The following is a 27897-nucleotide window of genomic DNA, read 5'->3' as shown; positions in this document are numbered from 1 at the left end:
CCCGCAGCCCTCCCGGGGCCGTCAGCACCCAAACTCGCCAAGCATGCGGGCGGCTCCGCCTTGCGCTCCCGGGGACCCAGCTGAACCCTGCGGGGAAGAGGGGCGGCAGATATAATAAATAAAAAAATAAGAGGCGGCTTTGGGACCAAGCTGTTTCTGAAAAATAATAATAAATAAGTAATAAAAACATAATAACAAGAAAATAAAAGATACCCAGATACCTCCACTCCAAATAAATAAATGAAAATATATATATATATTTTATTATTGGAGGGGAGGGAATAGCAAGCTGGGAGCCCCTTGGTGGACGTCTCTGCTTGCAGGTGCTGTGGGTTGCGGCCACCCCCCCGCGGCACCGGCACCGCCCCGCCGGCGGGGCAGGGCCGTGGACGGGGAGGAGCGGGGCTCGGCACGGCTCAGTACGGCTCGGCTCGGCGCGGGTCTGTTTGGCTCAGCACGGCTCGGCACGGCACGGAGCTGGCAGCAGCGGGATGTTCAGCTGGCTGGGCAAGCAGGGCGGCGGGCGGGAGCGCGGCGGCGGAGGCGGCGATGTGGTGCAGACGGTGACCGGGGGGCTGCGGGACCTCTACCTCCGCAAGCTGCTGCCGCTGGAGGAGCACTACCGCTTCCATGACTTCCACTCGCCCGCCCTGGAGGAGGCCGATTTCGAGAACAAGCCCATGGTGCTGCTGGTGGGGCAGTACAGCACCGGCAAGACCACCTTCATCCGGTAGGTGGCGGACCCCCAGGGGTGCCCCCCCCCACACACACACCCGGCGATGGGTGCTGCTGCACCTCGGGGTGCCTGAGGGGCTGTGCTGAGGATGGGGGCGGCTTCTGGGGCTGAGTCTCAGCTGCTGTATATTGCTCTTACTTCCTGCTTCAGATCCTTCTCTCGATTTCATGTTCTGCCGGGAAAGCGTAACCTCGCTGTCTACTTCCTGTTAACTTTGTATTATTTTTTTTTCTTTCTAAATTATTTCGGAGGAAAAGAGGCTACTGTCATCACCGGCCGTGCAACCTTATGTCCGCCCCTTCTTTCCTTAAAGAAATTTAATACTTAGGTTGCATGTGGGAACAGGAGAAACACAACAGCGTTCATGCTGCGTCCTCAGAGATCTCTTTTCCCCTCACACTCCTGTTCAATTGTGTTGAAGAGGAAACATCACTAATTGTAAATTGTACAAATGTTTCATTTCTAATTCCGAAGGTTCCTGGCAGCCTTGCTATGGCACTTCTCCTTTTCCAGTGCAGAGGACTCCCTTCCTCACACCCCATCAAGGAGCAGTGTTTCCCTTTACTCACCTTTTCAGATGTTTGCAGAGCCTGTCACGTTTCGTGCCTGCTTTGCAGCCAGCTGGCCGCAGGCTTGAGGTTCACCTTGCTTCTTTGCTGGTGGTTTCTGACTTCTGCTAACATGCCAGATGGGCTTGCTCAGAGCAGTGTGCTAAAAATAGATATAGGGCTGTAATTAAGAGAAACTTGGTTTCGGGATCCCCATTGGTAGCTGAAAGGAGGTATGTGTTTGTGGAGTGGGTGGTTTGAATCTTTTTCATGTTTCTCAACCCGTGCTGACTGATTCATTTTCTTCTTTACTTGTATTCAAATTCTAGCAGCCCTGGTAGGCTGGGTGTATTTCCAGGTAAGTGATCTTACCTGGATTAGGGACAAAGGAAGGCGAGGGCATGGGTAATGTGGGACAGAGTGGTCCGGAACAGAGATGTCCCAGAACCTGTTCTGCCTGTCAGCTGACTTGCTGTGTCATTTGCAGTTTATAGGAAAATTTTTTCCCCTCTGGTTTGCCTTGGATGTGAAATCACATTCTTGATTTATGGATGTTTGATGTTCTGTCCTTTGCAGCTGCCCATATTTGACTGAACATAGCTCAGTATTGCACTCAGGAGCACTAATAGGCCTTGCACTGCTTCACAAGTACTTCGGGTGCTGTTGCTTTGTGTGTAACTTGTTACCTCTTTAATTGTAAAATACAGAATAATAGGGCTGATCGACACTAATGGATGGTCTGCAAGAAGAAAGAAATATCATTCATTACAACTATTTCCCACCTTTTCGGTGTTATTTCCCAGGGAAGTGAGACTTCAGTGGTCTCTGCTGGGAGTAAATATCTGGACGCATTTTGAACCCTCTGGTGAACATCAACTAAGTTTGACTGATATAAACGTTAAAGATATCTTATGCTTTTTATCGAAATATCTGACTGAATGGAAGAAGCAACTTCTACTGTGATGTGCCCTCCTTTTCACCCAGACACCCCTTTCTCCTGTCCCCAGTTTACATAGATCGCAGTGTGGTATAATCCCTTACTAGGTATTGGAGAATTTGGGAATTCACAGGAATTGACCATTGAGACCCTGTCTGTAATAAAAGAGTTGATATTGCTTCTAAAGAACCACAGTCACCATTAACACCTTCCCCAGGGAAGCCAGATAAATATTCATTACATCAGGGTTTGCTGTAGGTAATAACTGTAGATAATCATTGGCTGCATTAGCATGAGAAAACTCTCCATTCAACATGGACAGCAACTTATGCCAACGGTGTAAAGGTTATGTCACAGTGACTGATATTCAAAATCCAGTTTAGAGGAAAGGGAGAAAAAAAAGGCAATGAAATGAGAAGTGAAATTGTGTATGTAAAATAAAGCGAAGACTTATAAAAGAAGAAATACTGTAGTGGCCAGGTCAGCCACAAATTAATTTCCTCCATTGTAGGCTGATTTCCCATGTGTTTTTTGTTTTTTTTTTTGTTTGGTTGGTTTTTGTTTGGTTGTTTATAAAAAAAAAAAAAAAACATACTCTCTCAAGATTGTTAAAATTCATGGTTTATAACTGATAGGTTTTTCTAGAAGGTAGTTAGACTATATCTTTTTTTCCTTTTTTTTTTTTTCTTTCCAGTAGCCTTTTGGCAAGGAAACATTATTTTAAACCTTAATTAAAACTGCTTTTTGTTTCACGCTTCTTCATTTCATAGTCAGGAGGACACACTAAATCTATTTTTGTGTTTACTATCATGTTTATATGTGAACCTACAAATCTGTTTAGCTGATGAGTATTCATTTGAGATTAACTTTTTGAGGCTACCTAGCACGAGATAATTTGATTTAGAAATTACCGTGAGAACTTCACATTTTCATAGCTCTGACACATCCACATCCACCCAGTTCCTTCCACTTAGTCTTCATGGAAAACACTGATCTAGTAATGACTGAATGCCCTGAGGGATTAGGATAGAAAAATAAACACTTCCAGGTTTCTGTCAGCCTTTCTGGTTTTTCACTCGGTGCTGTTGTTACTGGTTGCTCCCTGAACAATGCAGTGGAACTGGCCAGTTTTGCTGTCTAAGACGTAGTGCGCTAATGCTGTTTCATTTAAGTATCTAACAATGCCAACAACTCAAGTGTATTGAGGCCCAAATGGCAATACTTATATGATTGTTTTTTTAATAGGGTGGGAGGATGGGTGAGAGCCAAGTGCTTATCTTACATGTAAGCTGCTTGGCATTGTACCTGCGCAGCTTCTGTAATACTCCCAACTTCTCATGGCTGCTTTAGAGGAAGAAGTGGTGAAAGGAGGGGCAGGAGAAGAGAACTGCAGTGTATCAGAGACGGGATCATCAGTGCACATTTATAATCACCACATTCTTTAATCTACAAGTGTAAGAGACTAAGTGATGAGTTTTTTGTTTTATTTTTTTATTATTATTTTAACATATCAAGATGAGGAAAAACAGAAGTGAATTCCTCAGCTCGCCAGATCGTGCTTTTACTTTGTTCAGAGGTATTACTCAGAGGTTAAAACAGTAAACTTCCTTCTATTTAACTCAGCTGGAGCTGAGTTTTGTGAAAGCTCCCTTTTATATCTGTAATATCTAGAGCCTGCTAATGGTGTGCAATCAATTGTATGGCAAGAATGGACCACATCATTTTTTTTGTCGGCTCTTTCTTAATTTCTTTGGGTCTGTAGAACTTCTTTGTTACTAGCACTGTGTATAAGTCTTATTCAAGGTATTTGGAACAGAATTATTGCATTATAGCAAACATCTTCTGTTAGTTTTGTAACGTTTAAAAAAAAAAAAGCAAGGAGGATTTGTGGTAGCATGTAGTGTGGAGGTGGACAGCCTTAGGAAAGGAGACTTAGCTTGTCTCTCCATACATCACATTGCATCCTTGCCCAGTGTTGGTCTGTCCACCTAGGCTGTGTTCATGTGTTAGTATGGCTTAACTGAAGCATGCAGGCTTCAGATGATTATCAGTATCCGCAACTGTGAGTAATCTTTGTAAACCAGTTTCCTGTAGTTGGGCTATAGGTCTGGCAAAGGGATGTAGATGAATGTTTGCTAGCAAAGCAGAAAGTTTATAGCCCAGGTAAAAATAAAGGGTGAAGAGCAAGTCCCTTGAGTCAACAGGATGTCTGCTGTTTGATCTAGACTGTCTTTGGGACAAATGCTATTTTTAAGCATTCTTCCTGTGAATCTTTTTGAACTCCCTCTCCGCTGAAAATTCCTGAGAAGGGTAAGTGGTCACAGATGCTAAAAATCCAGGTAGCTTCCTGTGCTAATATAACACTACAAAAACATTTGCAGTTTTTCAGTTTACAGAAGGTTGGTCTTCCCTTTTATGTGGCTAAGTGAAACCGATATTTTCATAACAAGAGGAAGTGTGATATAGCTTGTACAACCAGCACTCAAGATCTGGGGTATCTTTTTGGCTGTTCTGGTTCTTGACATGTGACTGAGAGGGTGTCTTAATGGAAAATACCTGCCTTACCAAGTGCTTGCAGTCTCTGAATAGCTGCAGCAGGCCCAGCGCTCTGGCTCTTGGGTGGGACTCAGTATTTGGAAGGAGCTCTTGCCTTCCTGCATTGTTATCTCTGAAAGCCTGGCTTTTAAAGCTGCATCCGTGAAGTTAACTTGGAAGTATCATTGCAAGTCAGTAGCGCTTTATTCAAATTTGTTCTATGTCTATCATTTGAATTTGCAGGTAATATGAATTTGCATTGTTCAAGTTCTGAGCTGAAAATACAATGTTGGGAATCCTTAAGGGTGCTTAATACTTTGAACTCCTTGTAAACTCTCCAAGTGTTGCATGTGGCCATGAGATCATTTTTTTTAATCATATAAAAGGAAACTGCCATTGAAGTGCCATCACCAATGCATGCCAGGTTCATGAGCTTTTCTGATGGGTAACAGTGATACTGTGGATACTTTGTAGTATGTATTTTGCAGGAAGAGCAGCCTGGAAGTCCTCTCAAGCCAATGAAAACTTATGAAACTTAAACAATGGTAGAACAGTTATAGTACTGTTAGATTAAGGTCCAGACCAAACCTATTACTTAAAGGCCGGTGTTAATCTAGACATGCTCAAAACTGTGACTGGTGCTGTCATTGGATGTGGGACCAGCACTGACAATTTACGCTTAGTATTTCAAGGTGATAATTTTTAAGATGGTACTGTTGAGAATGAGGACAGTAGTACTCATACATTCACATTAAAACTAAGCAGGATTGTTTGGTCCTGTTTGTGAAAAGTGGAAAATGTGAGAGTGTAGGCCTGGGCTTGGCAGATAGGCTTGTGGCTTCTCTTGCTTCTCATTTGCCATCCAGGAAGGTATGCAGGTAGGCTTTAAGTACGTATTCTGTTTCCAGTAAGCTCTAGCATTTAAATATGTGCATCCTTCATCTGAGATCTTGCCAGTCAAGACTTGATGTATCAGACTTGGCCCAATGGGCATGTGCAGTCTGTGTCTCAGCAGATTGCTCAGAGGGGGGTGCATGATGGCTTCTGTTTGTACAACACCTCCTGATTTGGTGCATGTGGGATGTATGTTATCTTTAGCTATGGAGTTCTGTGGGTCTAACTTGTTTTACCCTGTGTATCAGAAAGTAATTGTTAACTAAAATAAATAAAACTGAATAAAAGCTCCTTTTCCTCAGTCTCAAATAGAAGTAACTGTATTGTCTCCTAACTGTATTATCTCTGCTGTAGAAAGGTGAGTTCAAGGTAGTAAAAAAGAGGATGTTGCAACTGAGTTCATTGAATGGTTATGTCTGTCAGCAAGCTGATGTTGCTCATGTGCTGTGTTTCAGACCACTCCCTTTCAGTGCTAGCAGCACTTGTATGGGATTGCAAACATGGACAAAAAACAGCAGTGTCTTGTAGCATAACCTACAGCACTGTGATCATTGGTAGAAGCATCCATGCATCCATTTGAGTGGCTCAGGTGTTGCAGGTGAGGGAATACTTTGCACCATATTTTTGTAAAGTGACTGACTTGATCCTTGTATCTAGCTGTTGTGAAAAACTGGCATTCCCCCCCCCCCCTTTTTTTTCCCTAGCTAATAGAAACAGTGAAATGCAGAGAAAACTTTATGATTCTAGTGTGTGGGTGTCCTTGGGAATTTTCAAGGGCATTGGAGTTATTTACTTTTCTCCTAGCTCTCCATCATATAGTCTCTTACTTTACATATTCTCCGTCTCTAGATACCTGCTTGAACAAGACTTCCCAGGCATGCGGATTGGTCCAGAGCCTACCACAGATTCTTTTATTGCTGTGATGTATGGAGAGTCAGAAGGAAGTGTTCCTGGAAATGCCCTGGTTGTTGATCCTAAGAAGCCATTCCGCAAACTCAGCCGTTTTGGAAATGCTTTCCTGAACAGGTGAGATCTGGTTGGTTGCTGTCTTTTGATTTTAAGTCTGAATTTCTACTTGATACCGCCTTCAAACATCAGTGCTGTTTACTAAGTCTTTTCTGCTGTATTCATATTGAACAGCATGAAATAAGTATTCAAGTACAAGCAGAAGCAGTGACAGTTCAAGTGAATTAAAAAAAAAAAAAAGGCAGTATGAAGTCGCATTAGCATACAGCTGACTCTTTTTTTTTTTTTTTTTTAAGGCATTATGCTAGCTGGAACTCAAGATCAGTTTGGGCACAAGTTTCCCTACTCAATAAAACTCATATGGAAGTACTGTTGTTTAAAACCTACCATCCAAAATAAAAAATCTATTTCCTTTGGTGCTGTCCTGTTCCTCTGCGCTAGTCCCTTATACACTAGAGGTTTTCGAGTAGCTCTTCAAAATTGTGAATTGCAGAGAGATGTAAAAAGGCCTGAAAGAATGGAGAATATTTGAATATGGCTTTTGAAGGAAAAAAAAATATATTCAAGCTGTTAAGTGCTTCGTTTTGGTCATTTTCAAGCAGTCCAGTAAAAAGTTTGAAAACCAGATGGTTTTCAAGCAGTGCAGTAGACCAGGATGATTGTTTCTGGATACCTGCTGTGTATTTGCAAAAACAGGCAGAGTTGTTAAGGAGCTGTGAACATTGCGGTAAGTAGCTTAACGTGCAGTTGGAAATACTTATTTCCATTTTGAAGTTATTAATAACTTTGGCATTGTGTGAGCAATCACCTTGTTTTCTTCCTGTATTTGATGGTGATTTGAGATGGAGGCCTGCTTTTGCTAGCCAATTAATCTAAATTGGTTCTCTTTTAACAATAAGTTTTCCTGTTTGACCGATAAGCACTGACATATGTGTTAAAAGTTCATCATGTAAGGTCTTATCTCTTGCTGTGCATATCCACAGAAGAAAGTTTATGTTTATAGCTACTTATGGCTGGCTTGGCTACCAGTTTGCTGAGAGATAATGTACTGTGGGAAGCTGCAGTCAGGTCCTACTTTAATACTTCTGGGGCCCCCTTCCTGTGAGGTGTATTAGCTAAGTTCAGTCTTCCAGATCACTATTCTTTCTTACCCCACCATTGTATCCTAGGCTATCTATGAAAACAGCTAACATAATTATCCTGTAAATAGTATTTTTCCATAACAAACAAGTACTTACACTGAACATGTAATAATCCTATGTGTTTGGTTTGGATGTAAGAGTTACGTAATGATTTTTTAAATGATTTCTCAATCCTAATGTTTTGTTTCATGAATAAGCCTAAGGTAGTACTTTTACATGGCTATGGACACTTAACAAAGCCAAATGTCCTTTTCATCTAAATGTAACGTGAGAGAAGACAGCGTCTGAGGTAATGGAGAAACTGAAATACAAACAAGAACACAGTAGCACAATGAAGACTTGTACTTACTAATTAGCTTCATCAACTTACTGATACTATCTTGCCGCTTTTTCTGTGACCTCTTCTTATTCCCCTCCCTTGTATCTGACTGATTCTGGTAGATGTCTCTGCAAGGCTCCTGACTGTAGAAATTTGTCTTTTATTTTTCCGGTGTACTTGTAAGGGTTGAGAGGGAGGGGGACAGGACCTATGTGTGCCTTTGGATTCTGACTAAAGTAAGTGAAAAAAGAACATTGCAGTATACCAGAAGGTTATGGAGAAAATTACTACCACTGAGGAGAAACACATGGTCCCCCTTTAATCTAATGGGTGTCTGAATGGATGCAAAAGGGAGAAGTTCTTGGTTGGATAAACTCTAGATTTTCCAAAGGTAATCTTAAGGAAAAAACAAACAAACAAACAAAATCAACAGGTGATTGGTGATTGCAAAGTTGTTGATTTTATTTTTGCAAAAAATGTAACTTTAATGTTTCCAAGGATAGCCTAATATTGCTGGTTTTCTTTAATAATAGTCTTATAATAATATGAAAAGCATGAAAGCATCAATGTGCTGCAAGAAGATAGTCAACTCACTCAGCTAAACTATTTTTGTAAAACTTTTTTTTATTGGGAAAAATATATGTTGTTTAAGTAGTTTTGCTTTTTATGATGTAGCACTTGAAATCACACCTTATGCAGCTTATGTAAGAAATGATATTTCAGAGCCAAATCTCAGTGTCAAAACCAGATATTCAAATACAAGTAACATTAATGTTTTAAGTTGTCAGAAATACTAGTTTGACCTAAGATTATTGACCCACCTGTTGTCTTCAGATAATGGATATATTCAAAAAGCTACAAACAGTTAATTGTGGTTTGAGTTTATCCTTTTATTTCATCTCTCTGTCTTATGTATTTTCTTCCTTTTCCACTAATGACTTCTGTCAAGTCTGCTGTGTGTTTCCATCTCTGAGGCCTGTTAGCTCCCTGTTTTCTTGCATGGCCTTTTCCAGCTGTCTGCATTTGGGCGATGCCTGCATCAAAATACTACAGCATTGTTCAGCTGAAATAATGGTGCTCCTCTTCCTGTAAGATAGCTTCAGACACATCTCAGTGATACTAAACTGGGCTTTCTTTGAGATAGTGATAAGAAAAAAAAAAAAACAGAGATGAAAACTCAGTCATCAGAATCTTGCAAATTTGTGAAAGCTACTTCATGTTGTTCATGTTAGTGATATATGCTTTTGTAATGGTTGTTGTTGTCAAATGTATTTTCTTTGTCACTTTTGTGCATCCACTGTGCTTCCACAAAATGTTTGGTTTAACACAATGTGTCCTTTAGGCAAATTTTAGGAAAATTTTAAAAATCACTACTTTATTCAATAGTACCTCACTGTTACATTTTTAACTAAATTTCTGGGGATGATAGCTTTTTATGTTGGCCACTGGCGTTTTGCAAGCTTTGCAGATGCTAGGTTGCACAGTGTTCTTGTCGGTATGGTCTTCAATCACTACCTGGTAAGAAGATTAAACTCTTATGCAAATCTTTTAAAGGCAGTTTGTAATGAAGTGAAGTAAAGTTTTTTTTCAATCACGAATTATCCCAGAAGCATCAGAGTTTGGAGTGCAGGTTTGGCTAGCCAGTAACTAGAAGTTAAGCTTTTTTTTTTTTTTCTTTTTAGAATGGTGCATATGTGGCCCATTTTGTCAGCTCTTGCAACATTTGGAATTTTATCATCACTTAGATAATACAGTTCGTATGGTTCTGAGTTTTGCATGGCTTTCCACTGTTTTCCTTTTGTTTTGATGTGTGTTTTTTTAAGAAGCCCTCCAGTTTTCTTTTTTGGCCGCCATACATGTTTAAAAACAAAATGGCATTCATTAAGGACTTCAAAAACTTTTTTCCTTTTTTTTTTTTAATTTCACTTCAGTCTTTCTAAAAGCTAATACATAAAGAGGGCAAGGGACAATATACATGTGAGCTAGAGCTCATGCTAATGTTTTGGTTTTTGTTTTTTTTTTTCCCCTCCTTGCCTGCAGATTCCTGTGTTCTCAATTGCCTAACCAGGTGCTGAAGAGTATCAGCATTATTGACAGCCCAGGCATCCTCTCTGGAGAGAAACAGCGCATCAGCAGAGGTGAGTTGCAGGAGCTGAAAATAACTGAGCACACTGACTATCAAAAATGGTCTTAAATCTCCTCCTTCTGCTTCTCTGTTTTGGATTCCAGCTCCCTTTCTCCTCCACCAAAAAAAAAAAAAAAGTCTTTCTCCTTCTCCACTTGAAGGGAAAGTAATGCTTGGCAGCATTCAAGTACCTGCTGTCCCTTCCTTAACAGTATGGAAGTGAACATGAAATATGCAGAAAACTGAGGCATCGTGTTAATCAGACAGTGAAAAAGCAAGCACTTGTGTGACAAAATTCAGTGCTGACAGGGATTGTCAAGGAAGTTCTAACCTTGCTGTGTGGGACAGGGTTGTGTTTCACTCTGGGGTTAGGTTTCACTGGTAGTTGTGTGTTGCTTAAAAGACTGTGGATCTTCACTGCCATCTAGAATTGCTCTTGTGACTTAACAGAATATACAGCTGTCGTTTCTTTATTGTTCTGAAACTCTATTTCTTGATGGTATTTGCCTTATCAAGTGTTTTTATGGCCTAATTGACCTGCCCTTACATACAGTAGACTTTCACCTAGACAGTGCTGAGTCATAACCTTAAGCTTTCCTTATCTGTTAACAAGGTTTTAACTTGACTAGTTTGCGTTTCACCAAGGTGTTTTTCAATGTGTTAGGGATTTTTCTTGAATACGTATCTTGGTATAGTTCTGATATCAAAAATGTGATTCTGCTGTATGATGTTGAGCTTTAACCAGTATGGCTGTACCAATATGGTACAACCACAAGGCTTTAGGAGACCAACTTTCAGTGCTCTGTTCTCTGTACCCCAAGTTTGCAGGGCAATTGCTGCTGAGGTTTAAGGTTTCATATAGTTAGATGCCAGTGTTCCTGGTGTACCTGCAAGTTGCTGTATAGAGCTATTGCACGGACTTACTATACACTGTTATGATTAGGCAATACTGTGCTCACCCATGTTTGAAATATTTCATAGGTACGTTTCCTGTATATGAATTCCAGATTTCTTATGCAGTTCGAAAACAGGTGGTTTTATAGAGAGCAAACTTGATGTATCCTGTGATGCTGCACTGCAGGGCCTGTCTGAATGGCTTTTGGAATGACTTCAACATACGCTACAAGCCTAATTTAGTACGTTTTGAAGTTTGAGTTGTTCAGAGGCCCTGTTTAAATCACTGTGTACAAACGTAAGCAGGATTCTACAAGATGTTTTCTGTTTTACTTAAATGTTTCTCCACTAGAGAAAGTTTTGTTCCGAACTATAACAAGGTGACAGCTTGTAGGCTTCACTGTTGGAGCTGTCATTTCCTTTCACTGGAGGTGATTAGATGTAAACATGGGGAGTCTTTACTTGCCAGGAAAGGTCTAAATATACTGGGTGATTCTTTAGCAGAATTTCTTTTCTGACAGCTTAAGATTTTGTATTTCAAAATTTTACATTTTTTTTTGTTTAAATTTTCAGTATATTTCTATTTCATTTTAGACTTGAGTTTTTCTTATGAAACTTAATGCTGTTTTCTAAGGGATATATGTAAGGTGAGATTTTTTCATAATGCAGTAATGGAATGTGACATGAAATAACACCCAATAAATATTATTAGTTGCTTTCTATTCTGCATATTGCTGGTGTCTATTCTTATCTGAGTCTTTCAGTTACATTTCTAGAGAATTAGTGGAAATTTACAGGACCTCAGCTTTCACTCCTTTCCTAGTAAAAGACTGGAAGAAAGTAAAGGCACTCTGCAGTAATGCAGAGCTTCCTGGGTGTTTTATTTAGAGCTCTGTAAAGCTGGCAAGGTGTCCATAGATGAAGGAGCTGATCATTTTCTAAAGGAGCAAAAATGTACACTTAGGACAATATTCAAAGCTGTCTTTCTTCTGACACACCTTTCCTGCTCCTGTTGTCAGTGGGAGAATGTGCCAGAGGCTTCCTGCCCGTCAGCTCACTGCCTGCGTAAGTGGCTCGACAGGAATGTGCAAATGCGTGCTGGCATTGTCCCCTCAGACAATAGCTGTCCCTGTGCTGCTGCTGCCCTGTGAGTGCACCAGAAGGTTCAGCAGCATCACTGGTGACATTCACAAAGTAGATTGCAGACATAAACGTGTGTGTGGTCTGCAAGGTTTGGAAGGAATGATGAGTGTGAGGAGAGGAGGAAGGTGAAGCAATGGCTAGCAGGGTATGGGGAGGAACTGATTTGAGAAAGGGAGGAGAATTTGATTCGTGACTGTTGGAATGACTGTAGGATTAAATAAATTATTCAGAAAATGTGGTGACCTTTCTTCTTGCATTGTTCAAGGACCACGCCTTGATAATTTTACTGCAAATGTCAATATAAATGCCTGGTGACAGGAAAGGAAATGTACATTCCTCTTTCCCCTGGGAAGCTGACTGCTACTGAACCTGAAGGCAAGGGTTTAAAGAAACATGGGGAAAAAGATCAGAAAAAATGCAGAACATTGCTCACCTTGCATTTTTTTAGAACCAGAGTTATTAAGCACTGTTAATTTTCTCAGTTTAGTCAGGCTTGTGAAAATGTTGTTGGGAATTATGAAAGGTGACGTACATAGTTCTAGTATTGTGTCAGGCTTTTCTTTCCAGTGAGGCACTGTCTGTTCTCTTTAGGACTATGCTGCCAACAAGAGTGCAGTAAAAGTGTCATATGAGAGTGCTGGATTGAGACAGGTTTTCATTGACATAACTGGAACCTTACCCCAGGATTGGAGTGTTTAAAAAGAATATTTTAAAAATGCTTCTTTGTGTAGGACCAAGCTGCATTTGAAAGAGTGAGACAGTTTAGATGCTTGCCTGTTGCACAACAAGAAAAGAACAGCAAACTTTGGGGGGTGGGAATAGCTGTTCTTGTCCAGGTCCCAAATGTGTGTGTTCGTAGCCTTTTTTTTTATAGTTGTTTTTGTGGTAGTTGTACTGCACCAGTGGGTGGGATCGCTCCACACTCTGTCCACCCCTGCTTCATGAACTAAGTGAGTAATTGTTCTCTGGACTTGGCAGCTCCTCATTGCAGCACTCATCCAAGAGGTAGCTCACTGCTGCAGTAACACCAGCCCCAGGGGTGGAAGAAGTGGACAGTCTGCCTGTCCCTCCTTGCAGAGAATGGGTGGAACCCATCAAGTCTCCCTGATTATTTTCTGAATTGCAGATTTGGGAGATGGTATTAGGGCAAGTTGGAAATTATTTACCTTAGACCCCAAAGGTAAAGTCTATCATTTGTCTAAATCTTTATTATTGACTGACGCAGAAAATAGACCCGCGCTTGTAAAGATGATTGCATAGTTTTATCTTTGAGTAGAGCTGGTGGCTGTCATGTGCTGGACTGGTACTTTGCCCTGGGCCAGTAACACATGAGAGTTCATAATCATTGTTCTCATCAGTGGTTGCAGAGCTGGTAACCTTGCACAGTCTCTCATCAGCTTTTTCATATTATTGTTTTCATTGTTTTCTTTTGCTCTCGTCTGGCTCCCTGTTGAGCCCTTTACTGATGCCCAACCTTTGTGCCTGTGCTGGAGGCAATGGCTGCCTCCTTCCTTGCAGCTCAGGATGAGCTCACAGAGTTCTTCAGTGCTGCTGGTGGATTGCTGCTCTTCGTCCTTTAGCTGAGTATGAGGGTGACTTGTGACTTTCTAATATGTACTTGTAAACAGACTTCATAACTACTGAGACAGATAGTAGCTGACAGTAGTTGTGGAGACAAACCCTTGAAGAAGTAGCAACAGTAGGGCAGCAAAAGGCTGAGAAGCATCAACACCGATTTATTTTTTTTTTGGTCATGTTTTCCATACTCATCTGTGTTGAACTAGTACTGCTCAATTTTGAAAATCCAACTCCATGCATGTACACTGCATGTGACAGGATCCTAAGTGCATTGTGACCCAGTGCTCTTCTATGCTTCCTTTAAAGAGCATTGCTTTGACTGATGGAATAGATGCTGTGTTGCACTCTCAGTGGGAACAGGACAGAAAAATCATGAAGTCAACCATGTGGAAACCCTTGGCTGAAATATTGAAGTATATATTGCTGCCCTATAGTTCAGATACACTCTTAATACTCTAACTGCTGAATCTATGAAAATGGATTCACTTGTAATTGCAAGTTTTCATTAAAATTAATAGATTGTCAGATCTTAGTTATTAAATTGTCTTTTTCTTACAAATTTTAAGCAAGCAGGTTTTTCTTCCCAAACCAAATGCTTCATTAATTTTTATTTCATTCATATTAAAAGAAATGTGTTTGTTTACATATTCTTACTGAATATGCAAGTTGTTTGTAGTTCAAAATCCATCAAATGCATGGTGGGAATTTATATATTTATTTATTTAGCCAGCCTTTTAAGTCCACTTTGTACCATTAGTGGGAAACTTACTAGAATTTAACTAGTTTCATTTTGCAATTTTACATATTTAATTTCAAGCAGATTTCCTTCTATATGTATGAAGTCCAGAACAGGTTGTTGCATAGTTCAGATATGTGCAGTGATGCTACTGTGTTGTACAGAGAAGTGGCATAAGACTTTTTTCTCCCTTTCTTTACTGCTAAATTTTTACAGAGATAAATTATAGTGATTTTAATAAAATTATGTTAAGTGAGAAGAGCTCTCTTCCAGCTGTGTTTTGTGCAGCTCTCCTCCTTGCCCCCTACTTTTCATCTCTTGGTCATCTCTTCTAGACCTGGTCGCAGAAAAGAATGTAGAAAATCTGGATAGGACAGGGGTTTTGCACTTCTTACAAAGCATTTCTTTTAATGGGAAAGGTGGTGGTTTTGTTGTTGGTAGTGGTGGTGGTGTTTAGCCAGTTAATAAGTCTGACCTGCATCCTTTTGAGTCCTAATAATACCTTATTACCATTGCCTTCACCTTTCTGTTTGATGTGACTGTGCTGGATTTTAGTGGCAGTTGGTGGGAAGACAGGTAACTGGGGACATTTTCGTACTGTTAACTAGAAATTCCAGATTTCATTTCATATGCTAATTGTCATTTATAAACAAAAGATTTAAGGCTGAATTTTTTCCTATGTTGATAAGCATGTAGAAGTATGCTTCATAAGAAATCTGGAATTCCCCATTTTCCCCATTTTTCTCCTTGTTTTCTAATAGAGCCTCACTAGGGCCAACAGAAAAAGCTGATTTGCTTTTGGGTTAAAGACCAACAACTTGAAGGTATAGTGAATAATGACTTGACTGAGCCAGCATCGTTTTAAGCAAAGCTAAGCAACTTCACAATGTCCCCTTATTCTTTTTTTGAAACAACGTAAAAGATACCGGGCAGAATGAGGAGTGGAGAAGAGGAGTTTTGCTTGTGTCTGGACAAGAAACATGGAGTATTCAGCTAATTGGCTCATGTATGAGTGGTTTAAGTGATTTTGTTAGCTGGGGGAGTGCAGGTCTGAAGGCTCATATTACATGGTTCAGAAATGACCAACGATGCCCTGGAGAGTTCACTGGTGATAACTGAGCTTTCTTTGTTGTCAGTGCTTAAATATGGAGACAGAAGTGTAGTTTCTATTTGGGTTACTTTACAACAGTCCTTGCATTTTGACTGCTGCCTCTTTTAGTTTGTGTCTCTTTCTGAGAGGAAAAATAGGGCCAGAATATCATCTCCCAGTCAAACCTTGCTATTCTTTACTCAAACAAGATGAGTCATGTGCATGCCAAGCCCAATGCCACATCATTTGTGGTGACTCTTTGCAGATTAAATGTGTCACTTCTGAATAAGAATTTCCTGAATACTGTTTGCTGTGTGAATTAGGTTACCTTCTGCATTTAAAAAAGCATTCAGACAGGTCCTACAAAAAGACTTTTCCTCAGAACATCAAAACGTCTCTTTCAGATGATCAGAAAGGTCTTGTGTTCTCTAATCTGTCACATCCTCAAAGCCATCAGCAACACGGACTCATTACTGGTAAATTGCATTCCCAAGTTTGCTGTGGCAGAAATAACAGCAAGTGTTGCAATGCAAAGAGATAAGAGTTTGGAAATGGTTTTATAATCCAAAAAATTTTGGTTGCTGATTTAGACTGGGGTGCTGCATTTGCAGCCTGTTATTACAGGCACACAGAGCTACCAAAGTGGCCAGTGTTAACAGTGAGAAGAGAGATTCTGGTAAGAGCCCCACAAAGCTTCTTAGCTTGCTCTCAGTGCTGAAGTCAGAACCCTCGGAAGAGGCAAACATGGGTGTGAGATGATATTTCACAGCAACGTGAAAGATAACAATGTAGATAATGGGTGGCAAGGTTCAGGAAAATCAAGGTCAGTAACCAAAATAAAAGGTGTTAATAATGAGACCTGTTTAAGGGCATGTAGGATACAGTTGTATTGACCTGTCCACAGATACTCTTCTCCAGGTGGTCTGTCTCCCCTTCTCCCCTCGGCAGATGCTATGATCCCCTTGTTCTGCACCCCCATCCCTACCTTCTGAGACTCACTGCTCCCAACAGGAGAACTGTAATAGTGCGTTCTTTCCTCAGGCTATGACTTCTGCCAAGTCCTTCAGTGGTTTGCAGAGAGGGTCGACCGCATCATCCTCCTCTTTGATGCCCATAAGCTGGATATATCTGATGAGTTTTCAGAGGCTATAAAGTCATTCCGGGGCCAGGATGACAAGATTCGAGTGGTACTTAATAAGGCTGACCAGGTGGACACACAGCAGCTGATGAGGGTCTACGGTGCACTCATGTGGTCCTTGGGAAAGGTGATCAACACTCCAGAGGTGCTGAGGGTCTACATTGGCTCCTTCTGGTCCCATCCTCTCCGAAACACAGAGAATCGAAGACTCTTTGAGGCAGAGGCCCAGGATCTTTTCCAGGACATCCAGAGTCTCCCGCAGAAGGCCGCAGTGCGGAAGCTCAACGATCTCATTAAGAGGGCGAGACTTGCAAAGGTAAGAAAAGATGCCAAGTTAATCAAATGAGTGATCTCTTCTGTCTTTTTCAGTGTGTCCTTTCTCACCTTTCCCAATCTTTCCACTCATAAAATGTGTGGTTTTCAGTAAATGGATTGTATTGTCAGATTTATATGGAAGAGGTCATAGAAGAAAATGGGAGGAAATAAAGACTTGTACTGGGATGCCTCCCTTACTTAGAGAAAGGCATCAGATCTTCTCAGGCCATTAGAACTATTGTTTGCTGAGAGGGGAGGTGTACAATTTTTTACGCTGCACAGTAAGGTTAACTTAATGCTGCTTTTTGAAGATAAACCTTTTTTTTTTTTTTTTTTTGTCACGTTCCTGGTGTTATGGTATTAAAAACTGCTATTAACTCAATCTGTTTTGTGTACATTTGTCAGCTTTTTATTTTCCTTCATTACAATTATTTTGGAAATGGAAAGGTATCTGATCGTTTTTAGGTGTTTTTATGTAACATAAAATAAAAACAGATAAAGGTGAATACAAAATACAGTACTCAAGGGGCTTGCTTATCAGTCAGCTCTGGAAGGGGAATAAACTGTTTATCTGCAGGACAGCAGCAATGTAATTCTTACAGCGTCACACTTCTGTCTTCTGCACTGAACTTTAAGTACTGAGTCAAAATTACAGCATTGTGTAGTATTTTTGTCCAATGTCTATACCTCTCTGCTCTGAATCCCTTCTAAAACATATGCAGCAACCCAAACCAAAAGAAAACTGTTAACTTGCCGTCAAATTTGGGTATTTTTGTTGTTGCTTGTTTGTGTGGTTTTTTTTTGTTGTTTTTTTAGTCCTGTGAGTCACTATCCCATTCTGATGAGAATTATTCTTATCTTTAAGAAACATATGTGCTCATTTGCAGGCCTTACACATGTGAAACTGTCAGTGCTTGTGAACTATAAACGTACTTTTCTGGTTTTGCTAGAAGAATTATTTTAAATATAAGACTATAAAATCACTTAAGATTATTTGTAAACTCTATTAGAAATATACCCGTTTCATAATTTCTGTCATTCTGGAGGACGTTCACATCTGCCCTATCAGAAAATTTCATGGATTTATGCAGAAACTATGCTTCTTTATGCTGTCTGTTTTTATGTGCTCTGTAGAAATTTGAGTATATTTGTAATTAAAATGCATGCATCCTCTTTAGATAGGAGGAAGTGGTGTTGAATGTGGATGGTCCATTTTTGCTTAGCTACTGTTCTGTTAAGTCAAATGTGAAAGTTTGGATCTTAAGACATTCAAAGAAATATTGGTTACACCATTTCTAGTGAATAGTGAATATATCTTCTTTTTTTTTTTTTTTACCCAGTAAGCTTCTAAATGAGTAAGTAAAGGAATGTGACCACACTTTCCTTGCATAGGTTATGTGTAAGGTTTTTCCAGAATAAAATAAGGCATGTTCTGTGGTATTTTGATGGTAGTTAATTATTGTATACATCACCATATCTGCATAATCATGTTTTTCTACTGCTTCTCTTTTGTGGTAATCTCTTTACCCATTACTCAGAATTTCACCTTTTTTTTTGTATTCTATGGTACAATAATGATAGACATTCTTAATTTTATATTTTGTGTGTGTGTGTGAAAACTGTGTCTGGGAAACAGTTGCATCTTTTTGTTTGTTTTTTTAAATAAAGAAGGGTTTGAGTTCTTTAATAGACTCATCCTGTTACAGAGGTCATTTGACTTCGGTGGTCCTTCCTGGGTCAGAGCTGAAGAAGGCATGTTAATTACTTCAAGTTGTAATGGATATATGTGCATTGCTTCTAAAAGAAGCCTGACCTAGCGCTTCCCTCCCTTGTGCAGCATAAGTATCTGTGCCTACACAATGAATGGAATAAATTAATTCACCCCAGTGAGAGCAAATACAGCCCACAGTTTCTGTCCTGGACCAGCTCACTTGCTGTGTGGCCACACAGATCCCTTTTGCTGGTGAAAGGCAGTGGGAGGGTGGCAAGGGAAGAGATGAATGGTTTGAGGATAAGGGTGGAAGGAGGGTACACGGGCAGGGTGGATACTTTGATGGCAGTGTCGGTTTATCTTGATCACAGCAGATGAAAAAATCAAAGAGGGCTGCAAGTATTGATGTGTTTTAGGGCTTGTCATCCTAAATGAATGCCTTCCCTAATATGCTGGAATGGCTCTACTTTTCTCCCAAGGCTTTGCAGAGCAGCCAAGGCATGCTGTTACTATAGCATACTAACTGCTTTATCATCCTTTTGTGGCTACATAAATATAGACTATGTGCTCACTCCTCTGGTAGGAAAAAGGTAGGAATGCCTTGTCACTTCAGTTAGATAGCCCTGCCACTTAACATGCTGGGATTACTCAAGCCATTATCCCATTGTTTCCATCAATAACTGGCAAGACAAGTAGAGTCGCAATTCTCCACCACTGAGACAGAGAGACTAGTACAGCTGATTTTTTCTGCATGATCCAGATATGTAAGTGACAGGACAGCATTTTAGGACCTTACTTTTGCTCTCACTGTTAGTACCAATACAGTAGTGTACAATGCTCCTTCTTAAACTGTGCTTTTTTTTCTTCCCAACTGCGTTTTTTTTTTTTTAATGCAGTTGCTTTCTCTCAGCTTCTCAAAGGACTACTGAAAGCAGCAAAAGTTAGTTGACACCTCTTTCTGTTAATATGAGGTTCCACAAACAATTGTTGGTAATATGTTGTCCTTCAAATGACTTACTCTTTGAGATGAGTTTATTCATTCTGCTTCTTTTTATGACCTGGGTGAAGAACACTAATGTTGTTAAGCTTATATGAGCAGTAGTATTGATTTAAACTTTGCTTCTTCTTAGGTACATGCTTATATCATCAGCTACCTGAAAAAAGAAATGCCCTCTGTTTTTGGAAAAGAGAACAAGAAGAAGGAACTGATCAGCAGGTTACCTGAGATCTATGGCCAGCTGCAAAGAGAATATCATATCTCAGCAGGAGACTTCCCTGAAGTCAAAAAAATGCAGGTAAAACTATAGATTACAGTTCCACTGAAATAATACTAATTTTCTGACATGATTGACAAATCAGAAAAGACAGAACAGAGAGACTCAGCATTCTAGTTTGGAGTCTTTGGGCAAATGGCAGAAGAGCAGAAGTGACAGCCACTGGTGTTAGCATGACTTGGAAGCAGTGAAGATGATTGGTAATTTCCTTAATGTGTGTGTGTGCATCCCCAGAAGACTGCAGAAATTGCCATAAGGAATCTGACCTGTTCTTTTACTCAATATTTGATTCCTATTAGCAGATAGTACTAAATGTTTTAAAAGATGGTACAAATAAAATGTTAGAGGGCTCGTATGGGCTAAGCTGTTTCTTGATCTGCGTCCTAAATGTGGGTATTTATATCACTTCTGTAATTCTGTCAGATATTTGGGTAGGTGAAGATGCCCATAGTCACACATCAGTCATATTTACCCTTCTCTGTTCTTGCTCTTAGTGATGCTGTTTGCCATTGAGTAACAAAGGCAATAGGTTACCTGAAAAGTCCAGCTTTAAGCTCTCGCTTCTGAAAACCCTGATTTTCTTTTTTTTTTTTTTTTTTTTTCCCCCATCCTTTAGAGATGTATTCTGTGAAGAAAAATTAGTTCTCAATTTATACTTTTATTGTTAAGTTTTTAATATCTCTTACCTCTTGTTTCTTTTTTGAACTCTGAAAATCTTACTACCTGCTTTTTGTCACTTTCTTTAGGGAACGACAGCCGTGCTGTGTTAGCCATGCTTTTCAATTTATTCCTCAAGCCTCAATTTGCAATCTTTCGATCTCAGATCATAGGCTTCTTGAATGATATTTGAATTAGAAGATATCTGATCTTCCAAGTCGATGTACTTGAGAGATCAGGAACATGCAGTTTGGTTTGACCTTGGCTAGTCAAGCATGTGATGGAGAATGTTTTTTCAGATTGATATTTGTACATTATTCTGACAATTTATGTGGTATCTTCACACTGCTAATCGTAAAGAGTGATGACTAGCTGTTTTCATTAACCTAACCTGTCTATAGGGATGCACATGTTTATTTTACAGATTAAAATATTTAACTTAGGGATCAATTGTCTGTATGAGACAGTATTTTGTAGATTTAGTATAAGATCTGTTATATCTAGATTTTCACAAGCAGGATTGTTGAGGAAGGGTTCATGAACTTAGGTTTTAGAAGGATTTGCATGGAAAAAGTGCAGGTTTTTTTCTTTACTTTGCCTCTTCTGTTTGTGATAGGAAAAGAGAGAATGAGTGACTTGTCAGTTTGGGTATTGAAACAAAATTTGCACAGAACTTTCAAACTAATAATGTATATCACTAAGCCTCAGCAGCAGATGGCAGCAAATATATACAAGAGAGATCATTCACTTCCGTACTGAGGAAAAAACAGATAGCAAACTTGACCTTTAGTTTCCAAGTTATTGTATATCATAAACTTAGGCTGATGAGTTGCTGTAAATCAGGTGATTGTGCATAAACTTCACCTGAACGGAGTGATTGTTGTTTGTTGGCAATATTTCCTTTAAGAAATGCAAAGTTCTTTGTGCATGAGTGAAGCAATTTGTAGTTCACGTTTCTTGGTTTGTATCATTACAGTTCTGTTATGTAGGGAGGCAGCTCCCTGAGATAGATGGGACTTGTCAAAGCAGTTTAACACTGTTTTCTTTTTGTTTTTGTTTTGTCTGTTTCTACTGTAACTCTTCTTTCCTGGATAGCCTTTTGCATTTAGAAATCAATAAATAATTGCCTAAACAAAATTTAATTTTTATTTTTTCTGACGTAAAACATGCTTGGGTCTGTGTTGAAATAGCACATATCACCTAGTTAAAAATCTCACTGAGATTAGTAGGAGTGTATGCACAAGTTGATAACTCTATAAATTACTTGATGACTTCTGGCAGCACTGCTATAAAAATGTTGCTGTTGTTACCCCAGCTCAGTGGTTTTTTAATTATTATTGGTAAAGGACATTGCTTCATGACCTAGTTACAAACAAGAAGTTTAATCTGTAAAATGAGATGAGACCTGCAAACTCTTGAATGTATTTGCTAATTTTAAACACTTGCAGAAGGGCTAGCAGGACTAAGGCCCTATTTGCCTACTTTCTTTGATGTTTGGAATAAAATCATCAAATGGAAAGTTGTTAGGTAACACCAACTGCCATGTTCTTATGCACTGCCATTTGGAAAACTGTTGTAAATTCGATTGAATAGAGGAACACTGTTGCAAAATTGTCTTGGTATATTTGATCAATGTATTTGGTGTGATATGTAAGTATCCACCTTGCTTCTCCTTCAAGAGAAATTTGAGTTTCAGTTTTGGGATCTATTTCAAAAGATTATTTTCGTTTGAAGCCCCTTCCTTAACTAATGTAACACCAGACTGATCTAGTGGTAGGTTTCCCTGATCATGGCAGGGGAGTTGAAATTAAATGATCTTTAAGATCCCTTCCAACCCAAACCATTCTGTGATTCTAACCTTTTCAGTGTATTGGAAGTTTTTCTAACAGCTGTCACTGAAATGTTTATATCTTTGACAGGAACAGTTGGAGACTTGTGACTTCACTAAATTTCACTCTTTGAAACCAAAGCTTATTGAAGCTGTGGATAATATGTTGGCAAACAAGATTGCCTCCCTGATGAGCCTGATCAGCCAGGAAGAAAGCAATATGCCCACAGAGTTGGTTCACGGTGGGGCATTTGATGGCACCATGGCAGGACCTTTTGGCCAGGGATATGGAGAAGGTGCAAAGGAAGGAGCTGATGAAGAAGAATGGGTTGTTGCCAAAGATAAACCTGCTTATGATGAGATTTTCTACACTTTGTCACCAATCAATGGCAAAATATCTGGGATCAATGCAAAGAAAGAGATGGTAACTTCCAAACTACCCAACAGTGTCTTGGGGAAGATCTGGAAACTCGCAGATTGTGATGGTGATGGGATGTTGGATGATGAGGAATTTGCATTAGCAAAACATCTCATCAAGATAAAACTGGATGGATATGAACTGCCTGGCACACTGCCTTCCCACCTGGTGCCACCATCTCACAGGAAACCTTTGCAGACAGCGGAGTGAAAAATATTAGAAGAGGATTTTGGATGTCTTTCAATGAATGTGTTGAAACTACCAAAATTTGAGTTTAGGCTTAAATCTTTAAACCTCACAGCCCATTTCACGCAAGTTACTGAAATTAGAAGCATAGTAGCAGGGAAACATTTGTGTAGTAGTCCCTGCTGACCTTCACTGAGACATGCTTATCACAAGTGCCTTGTATAAACCTATCATAATGCGTGGATGGTAAGGTGAAAATGTTTCTGTAGTGTTGCTTCCATATCTTACTGCCTCTACAGCCATAAAGCAGAAAAAAAATGTATGAAATCACTGATCTTCACCAAACCTAAGCACTTAGCAACCACGGGTTACTCCAAACTATTTATTTTATTTAGTGCAAGGAAGCTCTAAATGTTATATTCACCGCCTATGAGAGGAACATTTTCTACACTGAAAGCATACTTTAGTCATCAAGTGAATGTCAACATTTCTATAGGTTAAGAAAAAGCAGATATAAAAAAGAAATTTAAATTTGTTCTATATTTTTGTTGTTCTTATTTAATTTGGGAGTAGAGAAAGACTAAAGTTGTGGCGAGAATATTAAGTGCTCAGAATATGAGCAGACTTGTTTATGAGCAGACTTATTTTAAAACTCTGGTGCTTATAGCTAGAAAGTACAAAATATTAAAATGATTCTTTCAGTCTGTCATCACTGTCTTATCTGAAGAGCTGCTGCACTGTATACTCAGTATTATCTTTAAAAGAACTGAATCTCCTTTGTTCCTTGGATTTGGTGTTTCTTTTGAGGTTTCAGTTTAGCTGCGCTGCAAATTCCTGAATTTTTCAAAGTCGAAGCAGAATGTTTTCATACGCTTAATGAAAAAAAAAAGTTTCCATTGAAATAAAGCCTCATATAATGTTCAGAAAAGGTGCATTGTTGAAATTCAGCATCTTCAAAGCATGTTGAATTGTCTTGAGAAATTTTCATGGGTATTTAATTTTTATTTACTGTTAATTATACAGGTATCTATGTTATCTTATACTTTTCTTTTTAAAGAAAGGTTTTTTAGCTCTTTGTTTTGCCAACAGGTAGCTGACAACCACTGAAGAGAGATTTGATTGATATGGTAGCAGATTTGAAAGTTGGGGTCACCAACAGAAATCTTTACATATGACTGAAATAAGTCATAGACTGGTCCCTTCAAATATTATTCCTTTATTTAAAAAAAAAAAAAAAATGATCATTAATCATCATTTTTCTAATGACAAAATCAAATGTTGAACCCATTGGCTTACTGCTGTTTCCAACTGACTTTACAAGTACCTTAAAAGAAGGTAATTTTACCTTAAAAGAAGGTATATTTTTGGTCCTGTGAACCTGTCTTTTGGGGAGGGCCACTTCTTTTCTGAAATCAAACTTGGCAGTCAGTCAGTGTAGGTCTGTGTATGTGAGCAAGTATTGACTTGTACTCCATTTGTACTATGAAATGCCCTACATATCAAAGGTACTGTAACTTCAGGCACTTTTTCTTTGAGACTCAGTAAGTGTTAGCAGTAGTGCCTTCTGAGACAGAGCAAGCGAAAAAATGTTTTAGCATCTTTGCAGTGGGGGTAGGGAGGGAAGTAATTTGAGTGTTGTCTCTGAGTTAAGACTTCAGTCACATTTACGTGTTCGGATATGTAGGTGATCTAAGAAGAGCCTCAACTTTTTCTTCGAATTGTGTGTTTTTTAGGTTGTCAGTTGGTTTTCATACTTCAAATCTTTCTGGACCTCTTATCTTTCTGCATCTTTTCTATTCTGATGTGAAATTACCATGAACTTTGCTAGGACTCTTCCATGTGAAAACAATGAAGCTATTTTAAGTAGTGACATAAGAACACCTTCACCTTGCCAGGCTTCCGGGCCTGTGTCAAGGATATCCAGGCATAGTTAATCAGTCTTGAGGACTTGCTTGCTTTGTCTTACTCTTATTTTTTTCTCTTATAATTTAAGTGTAACAACTTTATTTCTGTTAGACCTATGATAGGGGCCAAATTAGCCTTAGCGCATCTCTGTGCACTTCTGTAGAGCTGTGAAACTTGACCAGGAGTCTACCTGTGTGACTGCATGTCTGCAGAGTAACTGATTCTCTAAGTAATTTATTTTTAGTTGAACAAAAAGTATTATATAGACTTCACAAGAGGTGTTAAAAAATAAGGCTGTTTATTTGTGGGTAGTTTCTGTAGTCAGTGACAAGTTTGTACACTAATGACAAACCAGAATAGCTTTGCAAAGAAAGCCACCAGAAGAAAGAAAACTTGTGTGTTGTGCCTAATGTAGAGTGGGCAAAGCTGAGAGGATCTTGGAAGCTGCTGATCTTCCAACTTTGTTGTATTTACCTTGCTCTTCTTCTGAACAGGGTTCCAGGGTGGGCCTGTGTTTGAATTCCCACCATGTGTAGCTTCCAGGACTGATGCTCCAAATGTTTTGGAGCCATGTGATCCCATGCCAGTAGAAATATCCTCCTGTAGAGGACAGGAGCAGGATAGTTTCTCAGTGATTTATATTTTTTTCTAGTTTTACCGGTAGTAAAATGGAGAATACAGCCTTTTTTTCAGACTCCGTAAGAATGTGCTAACTTGGACTTAGAGGGGACAAATTGAAATGCATTATTTTGATAAGTTAAATATTTTCTTTAGATATAGTTGAAATGTTTTGCTCTTTTCCTGCAAGACTTGAAGGGGAAAGGGAATCCACAAAGCATGTATAAGAGTAGAGGTGAATTCACTGTTGATGTGGAGGAATAGAAGCATTTCAGGACCAGCATGCAATGAATGCATATCTAGATATGTGGTGCAGTGCACTGGAATGTTAAGAGGTCATAATTAGCTGATAGAAATTCAAGTACATTTCATATGGACTTTAAACTGCAGTTTCATGTGCAGCTAAACTAATCTAGTAGAGTGCTGTTGCTCAGGGGAAGCAATCTGGATAATGCTCTGCTGAGTTAGTGAGACAACATGTAAGGAGCATGAGGAGAGAAGGGAGCAGGATTACCTTCTCATGAAATTGTGCTGTGGGTAGTTACTGGGAACAGCAGTGTGAAGTAATCTTTTTTTTGTTCATTTGATGTTGTTATTAATCTCTGCTCAACAAAGAACAAGATCTTGGATTAGTTGGCAGTTTTATGCCAAGGATTTTGATTACATTTGCTGAAGGATCATTCAAAACTGTCAAGAATTCATTCTGTGAAATTAGTGCTCGTTGGTGTAGTCTGCTGCTGTAAACCAAAGTAGACACTGCTGCTTTTACGTCTTCTCTAGCTGTTCCGCAACAGTTTTAATTCCCAACTGAAATTTTGTTCACACAGAAATCAATTAGATTTTTGTTTGGAAGAAAAAATGTGAGACAACTGTTCAAAACCACACTACAGGACAGCAAGACCCTTTCAAAACTGTGACAGGTTGAAAATGGAGAGTTTACAAAGATCTTTAGGTCAGGATGAGGTCCTTCTCCTTTGTTAAGAATGGTGTAAACTTTCATGGAATTTGGTGTCAAAGCAGTGGTATCCAGTCCCTGATTTTTCAACATTACTTATCTCCAGTACTTGAAGGGCACACTATTTTTCTTCCCACCTTCTTCCCTTCACCATATGCACTCAGTTTGATGGCTCTTTGTATTGTTGGAATTCAAGCAGAGAATTTGAAGTGTATGTTTTCTTGGGAATGTGTAACTTAGCATGGAGAGAATGAAAATGAATTTTTTTGTACTTCACATACTCACCTTTTCTAATACTTTTGTTGAATACTGTGTTTTCCCTTTTAAAGGCACTCAATTTATCTTTGAGGGAGTTTGATCTGTGCAGAGCGCTTCACTTTGTCCAGTTAGGCAAACAAAGCTGTAAGTTCATTATTGTTGCACTTTTTATTACACAATAAATTCCTTGCAGATACTGTAATATATTTTAATATGCTTTGTAATCATTTTTAGAAAGTGGTGATAAAAACTGCTGATTTAATAAACTAATATTGAACTACCTGACATTTTTGCTTGTAATTTTCTTTCTGAAAGTGAATTCAGTGACAAGAATTTTTTTTTTCAATTCTTCTACTTAAGGCTCATAAGCATAGTAGCTTTTTGGGAAGTTGTTTTTTTTCTCACCTCAGTTTATGCATCTACAATAGGTTATGGCTATTCCCCTTCTGTGTCCTTGAACTTGTTGCTGAAAATACTGCCAGCACCAAGGCTTGATTCCAGAATCTAAATTTATATTTTAAAAGGAAAAATAAAAATAAATAACTCCAGCACTTCTCTGTATAAGCTTTTTATAGCAGAGTGCAATTTCAAAGTTTCTCAATATCTAAGCATGGAATTTTCTTAAAGTCCAAGTATGGAAGATAAATCAACATAGAGGTAATTTCCTGTGCAGATTCAAAGCTTTAAACTTGAGATGTGAGAGGCATTTCTTTTAACTTAAAGGGGGACACTCACCTGGAAAAATAACAATAGATTGAATAGTCTAGCAAAAGTACTTTGCCATATGCTTTTCCAAAAAAAAAATAAAAAAAAAATCAATGACATCTTTCATGCTGTGCTACCTACTGCTTATAAATGACTAATGATATCAGCAGAATATTCACTTTAATATTGTGCTTAAATTAATTCCACCTACATCTCTTCTTCCCCTGTATACAAATTATTTATTTGAAGCATCTCCAGAGATGCATCTGCGTCACCGGGATGCTAC

The 27897-nt window shown here is 39.1% G+C and overlaps 1 protein-coding gene across 1 annotated transcript; it reads left to right on the top strand.

Annotated features, from left to right (window-relative positions):
• The first annotated feature begins 82 nt into the window (after window positions 1-82).
• EHD4 (EH domain containing 4) lies at window positions 83-27862 on the top strand. Its single transcript, XM_082760995.1, has 6 exons — window positions 83-730; window positions 6500-6676; window positions 10118-10215; window positions 16685-17097; window positions 19938-20102; window positions 22658-27862. The coding sequence occupies exons 1-6, from the start codon at window positions 492-494 to the stop codon at window positions 23192-23194; spliced, it is 1629 nt and encodes a 542-aa protein (XP_082617121.1). The 5' UTR covers window positions 83-491; the 3' UTR covers window positions 23195-27862.
• The last annotated feature ends 35 nt before the right edge of the window (window positions 27863-27897 follow it).

This window comes from Aythya marila, assembly GCF_965140915.1.
Source record: "Aythya marila genome assembly, chromosome: 5".
NCBI lineage: Eukaryota > Metazoa > Chordata > Aves > Anseriformes > Anatidae > Aythya > Aythya marila.
Note: the sequence above shows the minus strand (reverse complement) of the source record. Positions and strands in the feature narration are given on the sequence as shown.

Excerpts from the sequence above, each read along its gene's own strand:
- EHD4 (XM_082760995.1), top strand. The coding sequence starts at position 492 with ATGTTCAGCTGGCTGGGCAAGCAGGGCGGCGGGCGGGAGCGCGGCGGC. Across the intron at positions 731-6,499 it reads GGCAAGACCACCTTCATCCG|ATACCTGCTTGAACAAGACT; the intron begins GTAGGTGGCGGA and ends CTCCGTCTCTAG. Across the intron at positions 20,103-22,657 it reads CTGAAGTCAAAAAAATGCAG|GAACAGTTGGAGACTTGTGA; the intron begins GTAAAACTATAG and ends TATCTTTGACAG.